The sequence below is a fragment of the Carassius auratus genome, chromosome 41 (assembly GCF_003368295.1).
Source record: "Carassius auratus strain Wakin chromosome 41, ASM336829v1, whole genome shotgun sequence".
Lineage (NCBI taxonomy): Eukaryota > Metazoa > Chordata > Actinopteri > Cypriniformes > Cyprinidae > Carassius > Carassius auratus.
Window position 1 is genome coordinate 5,000,270 of NC_039283.1, and position 10,810 is coordinate 5,011,079.

Consider the following 10,810-nt stretch of genomic DNA (forward strand, 5'->3'; position numbering starts at 1 on the left):
ATATAAAAACAAGAAGAAGAATGAAAGGTTCAGGAACTTTTATTTTGAAATATTACCTCAGCGTTGACGTTATTTTAAAACGGGTCGTCGTTGCTGGCTTTACATATTATCTATAACCAGCATCGGTTTAACTTATTTTACACCTGAAAGGCAGGGTCGGTTCAAACTGCGCCCAGGTCCTTTATAGCGATATTTTCACTAGTATAATTAGTAGTGTTGGTGTGATTTTGGCGGCGGATGTGACGCCTGTCTGAGCTGTAGGATGCTGTACACTGAGGGCTGTGTCAGTCTGCTGGACCATCAACACAGTCTGCAGTCCAATCGAATATTCATTAACGCCTAAATACAGCAGATTTGCTAACGTTAAAGGTTTAGCATTTCCGGTAAGAACATTTTGTGCTTTGAAGTCAACACTACACCTCTGTTTACATCTGCATGCCTGCAACCCGCTAATACTGTCACATGAGCTTTATTAACCTCCACGATTAAACATCCCTCTCCCGGCCTGGTCAGGCAGTCTTCTTGGCTGGTTTTAGAGGAGGTTTGCGCAATTTTTCCAGCTACATTTTGTTTAATTTTTGGATTAGTTCCTTGATATTGGAATTTGAGATTAGAGAACAGAAGCCTTGACCTATTAGTTTGCATATTAATTAAAAATAAGAAATTCTACATGTAATCATAATTATAATAATATCATAGCGCAAATGCTATATTAGGAATATATTATTAATGAAACTGTAAACTATATTATCATCCTTCTCAAACATTTTTTTTAGGTTTTGCACAAGAAGATGAAAGCTAACTTGTTAAAGAAAAGAAAAAAGAAAGCCAAACAACTACCATATTGTGATGAAGAGCCATTTCCAACAAATGTTGATGGCATTAGTATTGACACCAATGAAACCAAAACATCTAATGACACTCAGGACTGTGCTGTGAACACCTGTCCTGGGGTCATACAGATCAAAGCAGAAGAAGGAGAGCTGGAAGCTTTGGGAGTCGTAATGGTGTCATCTGAACAACACCAACAGCAGCAGCAGCAACAGCAGAAAGTCAATCTGCAGCCTCATCCTCCTGCTTTCAGATCATTTGTTCCTAAGACCGAACCAGACTATGTCCCTTTAAACCCACCTAGTTTTCAGGTCGAAACTGAGCCTGGCATTTTTGAAGTACTGCAGAGAGAGTCTGCCTTGATTGTAAAGGAGGAGAATGACAGTTGGAAGGAAGTGAAGCTTGAGACGCTAGATGAAAACTCTGTGGGTGATTCTGGCCTTGAGAAAAACACTGGTAATACATGTATTTCATATGCTCTGATTTGTAAATCACAAAGATAACAGCAAGAGGCATGCTATGGAATTAAGTATTTTTGAATTTGGAATTTTTATAAAAACTTTTGTTTGTCTTTATATTTTAGTTTAGTTAATTACTAATTAACTAAACTGAAAAACAAATTTATATATATATATATATATATATATATATATATATATATATATATATATATATATATATATATATATATATATATATATATATAAATATACATACAGGTGCTTCTAAATAAATTTGAATATCGTGAAAAAGTTATTTCAATAATTCAACTCAAATTGTGAAACTCGTGTATTAAATAAAGTCGATGCACACAGACTAAAGTAGTTTAAGTCTTTGGTTCTTTTAATTATGATGATTTGGCTCACATTTAACAAAAACCCACTATTTCACGATCTCACCAAATTAGAATATGGTGACATGCCAATCAGCTAATCAACTCAAAACACCTGCAAAGGTTTCCTGAGACTTCAAAATGGTCTCTCAGTTTGGTTCACTAGGCTACAATCATGGGCTACAACTGCTGATCTGACAGTTGTCCAGAAGATCATTGACACCCTTCACAAGGAGGGTAAGCCACAAACATTCATTGCCAAAGAAGCTGGCTGTTCACAGAGTACTGTATCAAAGTATGTTATCAGAAAGTTGAGTGGAAAAAAAAATTGTGGAGAAATCTTGGAGCACTTTATGCTTCCTTTCGAAGATGCTGATTTCATTTCCCAGCAGGATTTGGCACCTGCCCACACTGCCAAAATCACCAAAAGTTGGTTAAATGACCATGGTGTTGGTGTGCTTGACTGGCCAGCAAACTCACCAGACCTGAGCCCCATAGAGAATCTATGGAGTAATGTCAAGAGGAAAATGAGAAACGACAGACCAAACAATGCAGATAAGCTGAAGACCACTGTCAAAGAAACCTGGGCTTTCATAACACCTCAGCAGTGCCACAAAACCCCCCGAATTGAGGGAGTAATTAAAGCAAAAGGAGCCTTTACCAAGTATTGAGTACATGTACAGTAAATGAACACACTTTCCAGAAGGCCAACAATTCACTACAAATGTTGTTTAGTTGATTGGCATGTCACCATATTTTAATTTGTTGAGATAGTGAATTGGTGGGTTTTTGTTAAATGTGAGCCAAATCATGGCAATGAAAAGAGCCAAAGACTTAAACAACTTCAGTTTGTGTGCACTGATTTGATTTAATACACAAGTTTCACAATTTTAGTTGAATTGCTGAAATAAATGAACTTTTACGTGACATTCTAATTCATTGAGAAGTACCTGTATATATATGCATATATAAATAATACTACCTGTTAATTGATTGGAAAACTTCAGAAAATTCACTTGACTTGACTCTTTCTTTATCAGTTGACGCAATATTTTTCTGTCCCTTTTCCTCTCCGTAGCTTCCTCCTCCCTGGTTTTTCCTTGTCCCCATTGCAGTGTGACATTCACTGATTTTACATACTTGGACAAACACCTCAAATGGTGCCATCGAAGTGAATACCTGGCGTGGGTGAAAAACCACAAAGTCTACAACTGCTCTAAAATCTCCTCCGGGATGCTCAGCTGCTCATCATGCCACTATCGGTTCTTCTCTCAGAGAGAGCTGGAGACCCACATGCGCAGGGTCCACCTCCCTACGCCCAAACCCATCCGAAAGCGCTACACCTGCCCACACTGTGATCGCAGCTTCGATTACATCGGTAACCTGCAAAACCACTGCCGCAGATGCCATGGCTTAGCCACGGTGTGTAAAGATGGACAAATTAGCTGTGCTAAATGTGGCAAAAGCTTTGCTGGAGTCTGGGGTCTCGGACCACATTGCTGCCATGAGGATGAGAAGAAAACCAAGGTGGCTGTCGACGAACCCATCTGCACAGACCGTGGCTATATGTGCCGAGACTGTGGCAAGAGCTGCTCTACGCTTCAGTGTCTGAAGAGACACGAAAGCACTCATACTGGTGAGAAGCCATGCGTCTGCGAAGACTGTGGCCGTAGGTTTCTTGATATGGGGAGTCTGCGGAAACACAAAGTCATACATACAGGGACCCGGCCATTCAAGTGCCCCGAATGTGGTAAAGAGTTTGCAAGGATGGCCCAGCTCAGATGTCATCTGCGAACCCACACAGGGGAAAGGCCGTACCCTTGCCCCCAGTGCGGGATGAGATTCAGCCTCCGATCGACACTTCGAATCCACCAACAGGTTCACTCCAAGGAAAAAACATTTTCATGCCCAGACTGCGGCAAAATGTTCTCTGCTATGAGATACGTAAAGGTCCACCAAAGAGCGCACAACTCCGAGCGAATGCTGCAGTGCAGAGAATGTACGAAGACGTTTTCACGGGAGGACGTGCTCAAGAAACACCTACGCATTCACACGGGCGAACGGCCGTACCAGTGCAACGTCTGCAGCAAACGTTTTGTCCGCATCTCGCACCTGAAAAACCATATGCGCACACACACCGGCGAGAAACCGTACCGTTGCGAGCAGTGCGGCTCCAGCTATGCCCAGTCCGGCGATTTGACCAAACACATGAGGAGACACACGGGGGAAAAACCCTTCGCATGTTCTGACTGCGACCGCCGCTTCAACAACTCGGGCGACTTGAGCAAGCACAGGCGCAGTCACACGGGCCACAGGCCTTACAAGTGTTTGGAGTGTGGGAAGAGTTTTCTCATGCCCCAGCACCTGAAGTTACACAAACTAACACACACGGGCGAGAGGCCGTACAGCTGCCCGCAGTGTCTCCGCACCTTCACTCGCCCACACCACCTTTCACAACACATGGAAAAACACATATGAGGATGGATGGAGGGTGGATAGCTGCACGACTTCTGTCAAATCTAAACAGAATTTAAGAAAAATTAATTGGGAGTTCATAGATGAATTGGAAATCTGTTTAATTTTTAAAAGTAACTGAATCCAGATGCATAATCTTCCTTTCTGGACTGTCCTTAAATGTTTAACATAATAGTCATTTTGCATGCTCAGCTCCATTGGAGATATCGAATAGAATTAATGCCTTACACTCTTTTTTTTGGTAATACATTTGTTTCAAACCACAGTTTGTCTGATGCTTTTTGGCCAAATTTATTACCAAAAAAAGTGTCTATTTAAGCTAGAGGCATCATTAGCAGTGTAGCTTGAATTGTTTATTAATTTATAATTCATATTTAACCATTTAAAAACACTGTTGGTTCTACTTCTGCTGTGGCCTAGTAATATTCTATGATTATTATTATTATTTTAATATTAATCTGTGAGCTTTATGATTCAAGGGCTGCACCCAGGGGCGGAGCGGGGGTGTGGCTAATGGGGCTTAAACCCCGAATGTTTACATCGTCTGGCTCCGCCCCTGGGTGCACATCTATGATTTGAGGTCAAAATTTCTCTTTGCTGTACTTAAGGCATCTGCAAATATGGAAAAAATAAAATTACAGAGGTTTTATTTCAGTTTCAGCACATTTACAATGTGTAGCTGTGATTTTAGAGTTCCATTACTCACGTTTTGTGTTAATATATGAAAGTATTTACTTTTGCCTCATTCATTTTTAATCCTATTTCCAGATGCCTTGTGTACAGCATAAAAGCAATTATCTGCTTTATAGAGGGCACTGTACATCTGTTGAATTGCGTGTTGAATTGTCACCAAGTAAATACTGTAATGAGTTGTTTTTTTACAGCTTGCTGTTGTAGTTAATCCATTTGATGTCACTGTTCAATGCCAAAGTATTCTGAGAGTAAGATAATTGTAGTATTATTGTGGCTAGTTAAGATGAAAGTTAATTTACATTTATGCTTGGAAGCACTAGTATTCCTAATGTACTATAAAAAAAAAATCAGTATGAAGGTTTAAGACATATGTTCGGAATTCCACTGTTTATTTTGAAAGAGTTGATGAAATCAAATGAGTTGCGCTAAATAAAACTCTCTCAGTGATTTCTTCATTGTATCGGCTTGAACCGTGCATCTGAAACTGTAATCTTCTTATCTTAAAACAGTAAATACAGTATGCAAACCATGGCTGTTTTGTCTAAAGCATTGTCTTTTTGTCTTTCCTTCTCAGCTTGTGCACAGACAACCAAAGCATCATTGCAGTCAGTGCAGATGCTCAGAGCCAATAGACGGATCACTTGGTCAAAGGGCCCAAACAGGTCTGCTTCAGTCAATGTTGAGGGAATAGCCCTATTATTTTTATGTCCGCGATTACGAGGACAGCGCCGTGACTGCAGCACCGACACAGATAACAAAGATGTATTTAGGGCTAAATAATATTGAGTCTACCTATGTTTAAAGCCGGAATCAATACTTCTTAAAGCATGTCCATTTTTCATTTAGCAAGTCCCTTGTCTGAGAGGAGGGTCAGGGAGATGTATGGAAGGGAGTGTGTTTTAATTCTCTCTGTTGCTGTAGTAATAATAATTGTCAGAACAAGAGCAGCTCCTAAAGATCGGGTGATGGGGAGGTGAGTCACATGCACAAAATTAATAGATTTTGAAAATTGAGACCGATTACATGACAGTTTTTTTTTTCACATGATTTTCTTGTTTTACAGGGTACGGACAGAAACTACCATTGGAAACAGTAACATGGGTAAAACTTTTGAGTTTTTGAATATATGCTCTAAAAACACTACTGTATTTTACAAGCCATATCAGTCACTCTATAAAGAATGCAAATGTTTATAAATGGACACAAACGTTTCAATTTGGTAGCAGTTCCTCCTTTGGGGCACCAGGGGGAAACAGATATCTGTCAATGTATGCTTTTGGGAATTAGGATGTGGTTTGGTGCCATCTGTCTCTCCTGTGCTTCTCACTCATACACGGTGGGTTACTTCATATAAACAAGTGAAAAAGCACAAGATTCTAATGTGTCTCAGTGTCAAAGATTTTTTGATTTCGTAGCACTGTGCTGTTTTGACATTATTTTATTTTATTCCATTCATTTGATAGATGTACGACAGAAGCTACTTTTTGTCACTTTTTCCGCCTTTCTCGAATCAGGGTTTAAAAATGCATCACAGGACTCTGTGCTCTTTATTTTAGTTGTTGGTGTCGTTTTTTAATGCAAGGATGCTGTTTGTATAAACCGTAGAGGAATAGGCTACTCTACACAACTTTAAATCTGAACAGATATTAAAAAGCTAGGCATCACACACTTGCCAACTTTGTAAATGGTTACAGAAATGGTTACACCTGAGGATAATACACTACTTGACTTGCTAGTCATTTCGAACACAAAAAACTTGCGCCTCATTGCAGAAACACGACAAATGCAGACTGGTGTTGACTTTCGGCAACATTGTCACCTCCAGACAAATCAGGGAAAAAATCTATATAGAATTCATGTTGCATATTCCAGCCTTTGGTTTACTACATAGCTTCTATCTTATCAAATGTGTTTACTTGTTTTCTCAGATCATATTTTGATCTTTGACCTGTGATATGACCTGTGCTCTTTAGTAAAATGCTCCATCAATGGCCAGTGCTGAAACTCTAATACTTTTATTTACAGGCAGTTTTCTGACCGACCATCTCTAGAATTCTCTCAAAAAATTGAATTACTTCAATGTTGAATTAGATAAGAGCCCTCTTGCACATTTTCCCCCTATCTCCAATTTATTATATTTAATTCCAGCAATGCAATTTTCTCCATATTTTCTCTCAATACTCTTGTCAATTTGCTGAAGGAACACATTGTTGGCTTTGGTGTGCCGGTGTCACAGTGTCGTCTCGCTGCAGTGGTTTTGGCGCTTGTTGGCCTCAGAGGTCAGTGTGTGGGAAGAGCCGCCGGCTTTCGGGGTCTTTAGGGCGGCTGCGTCTGTGTCCCTTTGGGCTCAACCAAGCCCAAATCCACTTCTCTTATTTATGAAAGGGTTAGAACAGAGGTCAAATCACCGCTTTCCACTCCCTGCGAATAACACAAGTCGTGCGTGAGGGATGGTTTATGTAGGCGTAGATGAAACTGTATATTTTAGGTGTTTTTTTGGTCATGGTACTTTCTTGGCATGTATTAACTCGCTGACCCAGGCGCACAAAAGACAGTGAGAAGATGCTGTGAGTTTCGCTTAGGGGATGTTGGTCAGCACAGAAGACGAGTAAGGTCGGTGCTGTCAAACTCAAAATGAGGAGCTTCTCATTTTCGATTAGCATCACGGTGCGCACTATTGCCATCTTTTTATCTGTAGTGCGGCTTATAGTACTTGTGTTTCTCACAGGCCAAATCTGCAATCCACAATTGCTCCTTTCTTTTCCTCCTCACTGCTCCTCCCCAGTCCACCCCTATGTCCTAACCTTTTGCTCTGGGTGTCTGTTTAGCACAGGGATAGAGATGTGGAGGGTGAGGGAGACTGACAGTGTGCGCTCCCCTACTCAGTAAATATGAACTGCACCCAAAAGACAGCCTCGTTTATCACAAGGGAAAGAGTGCGAGAGGAAAGGAGAGAGAGAGAGGAGGGAAAAGGGATAACCGTCTGGGACGATGTGGCCTCAGCTAACAGGAAGAGAGTGTGGGGATGAAAGACACGAAAGTAAGGAGGGGAAGACAAGAATAACACAACTCAAGCAAGTGCAGGAGGAGAAAAACGACTAGCAGATGTGATGTTTAGAGGAGTCAAATAGTGGGATCAAAAGGATGTAGTTAGAAGAGAGGAGGTGTGGGGAAAGAAATACTGAAATACTCTTAGTGAAGAGGAGAGAGCAGAAACCTGAGTGTTTGATCTGATCAAGTGCTTAAAATCAAAAAGCGGTTGTGATAATTCTGTAGGTCTGAGCAGATCATAAGAGGATAAGGCAAAGTGAATCCGAAAGGAATGTGTGTAGCTGTGCCTGGGGTTGGTGTAATGAATAAATCTCATTTTGATCTGCAGTGAATGAACTTATTAACGGATCACAACCTGTAATCTGGCTGTGAGTGTGGATCCTGACACCTCTGCTCCAGTTGATAAGGCTTTAATCCTCAGTGCTGAACACTGGTACTGGCCACAGAGACCAAAGGTGACTGAGCTTAAGATGCTGACTTCAGAGTCATTATCGTCTGCGCTCAGTCAGACACTACCACTTGCTATTGCAATTAAAGCACTAAAGGTAAAAGCAAAAGTAATTTATGATCATTCCTACACGTGATGCCGTATTAAGTGTTATTTTCATACTTAAGCTACATGATAATCTTTTTAATTATTTTTTATATATAATGGGCCCATATGTTGCTTCAATATAATATAATTTTACACTCGTTACTAAACATATGATCTGTCTACATAATTGAATGTGATTTAAAGTACAATTGCTTAAATCCTGCACAAGCAAATATATTAATGGTACTTGGTGATTACCACTTTATTGATTTTTACATAACATCAATATTTATTTTATGAAGCAACAAACATATATGTATCTGTATTTAAATTTCTGCTTTACCATTGGATGCCCGTTGCTTCAGTATTTTAAATTATTATTTGATACTATAAACAAATTTCTGTGTATACCACATGGTAATCACAGACTATATAATATGCTTAATATTCTTTGCAATAAGACCTTTTAAAAGTGTTTGAATACTTGAATTTAAGGGCTTCTGTAATGAACTAGGCATGAGTGGACTAATATCCCATAATTGGCGCTAATAGCTGCTAACTCAAAGCCAATCGTCTGCCAATAAGAACCCTGTACTCTGCCCTTGAGTCTTCATTATGGTCAGTATCTGACCTCTGCATTCCCAAAGACTGAAGGGAAGATTGTGTTCATCTTTGCATTCAGCTTCACTCTTAAGACCAATTGAAAGCTCTCAACACGTGTATTTTTTACAACAAATACTTTTGTTAATGGCTGATAGCAGAAATTATATTTTTTACTATCAGACTGCTAATGGTTTAGATCATCAAAGTTAAGAAACTACAGTTTTATTGAATGTTTAAAAAATAAAATTCCAGAAGTACATTGATTGCTATTATTTTAATGGCTTTGCAAAGCAAACATTATAAAGTTATTTAAATACATAATATGGGACTATATACATGTTGTTATGGTCCCTGGTCCATCTCTTTCCACCGAAGAGTCCAGACCTGAAAAACGTTGAAGACTCCTGACTTGGATCAATTAGGGAATGGGAACTATATTACTGTAGGCTGTTCATAGGTCTACGGCAGGCAGAGTTTCTGTTGACTTATGCCACTGCTTGCTACACATTGTTATGTTACAGCATGAGCTGAAAGGCTTCATGCAGGTCTATAAATTAAATCAAGGCCACGATAAGGAAATTGACAGAGAGAGTAGTGCCCCAATGAAAGCAATTGGATGCTCGTAAAACGATCCCTAGTGGGCCCTCTATATCTCTTCTCTCACTGTGAATCCTCCACTTTTCCTCTGTCAGTCCTTCTTTTCCATCTTTTTTTTCCTCCAGCACCTCGCTCTTATACTCTGTATATTGTCAAATTTCCCAGCACGGTTCTTTTCGCTGTTAATTCCTCACCTATTTTCATACCTACATCTCCTTCCTTTTCTTCTACTCTGTGTTTACCACATTTTGGCTGTTCCCTCATTTTAATGTGTTTTCTCTCTCTGACTATTTCTCTCAGGGAGAGAGGAAAGATGATGTGTGACAGTTGCTATATTTCGATCTTCTGTCAGTGAGATTAATATTGACACAGTGTGTATCTTACCAGAGGCCTGTTGACTGTGTACGTTGTGTATTTATTCATTATTCTAGGTTGGGGCATTTTTCGCAAGAATCAGACAATAACTGATGTGTGGACTTAGATGGAGAGGGTATATACTGGTGGCCTGAAACGAGTCGATATGGTCACATCTGGGTTTGTCTTAACCATCGTGTTTGTCTCCATGGGGTGGCTGCAAAGTCAAACCTTGTTGTAGTTTCATGGGGTATGAAACACCTCATGTTTCACTGACAAACCTCTAGATACGGTCAAAGTTTGCCAGGGAAGATTTACCAGATATTAATTCAACATTTTGGCTACTTTGTGTTTTTAAATGATCCAGCTGTGAGGGGAAATAGTGTTTCTAGTTACAAGATCAACTGATTAATTATTTTACAATAGCAGAAAATTGTTTCTGGTATTTTTGAGTTAATAATAATAATAATTAATAACAATAATGTATTTTCACCCCAATGTTGGGTGCAAACGTTCAAGTAAACATAGAAAGGTTTTCTGGAGATAAACAAATAGAAACAAAAGAGGAAAAGAAAGAGTACGAGAAGTGCAAGAGCCCAAGGGGGGAAACAGTTGTCGCTGGAGACTTTTATTGACTTTCCCCTCTCTTCAGTCGCACGTGACTGGAGCACGCGCGGGGGCCCACAGATAAATTCACAGAGAGGGGCTGAGGAAGAGAGAGAAATGGGAAAATAAATTACTCTGGAAAGATATGACGATGGACTACATGCGGCTTTAAATCTAAAAGGGAATTCGCGACACACTCGACCAATTTGTCATTGCGCTATTTACCCTTCTCT

The 10,810-nt window shown here is 39.8% G+C and overlaps 1 protein-coding gene across 2 annotated transcripts; it reads left to right on the top strand.

Moving 5' to 3' along the window:
* Positions 1–74: 74 nt before the first annotated feature.
* Positions 75–5,377, top strand: LOC113059872 (zinc finger protein 883-like). Of its 2 annotated transcripts, none has more exons than XM_026228524.1 (3): positions 75–383; positions 777–1,287; positions 2,742–5,377. In XM_026228524.1, the coding sequence occupies exons 2-3, from the start codon at positions 792–794 to the stop codon at positions 4,139–4,141; spliced, it is 1,896 nt and encodes a 631-aa protein (XP_026084309.1). In that variant the 5' UTR covers positions 75–383; positions 777–791; the 3' UTR covers positions 4,142–5,377. The 2 variants fall into 2 exon arrangements, with proteins under 2 accessions (XP_026084309.1, XP_026084310.1); XM_026228525.1 differs by lacking the exon at positions 75–383 and adding an exon at positions 394–541.
* Positions 5,378–10,810: the final 5,433 nt, after the last annotated feature.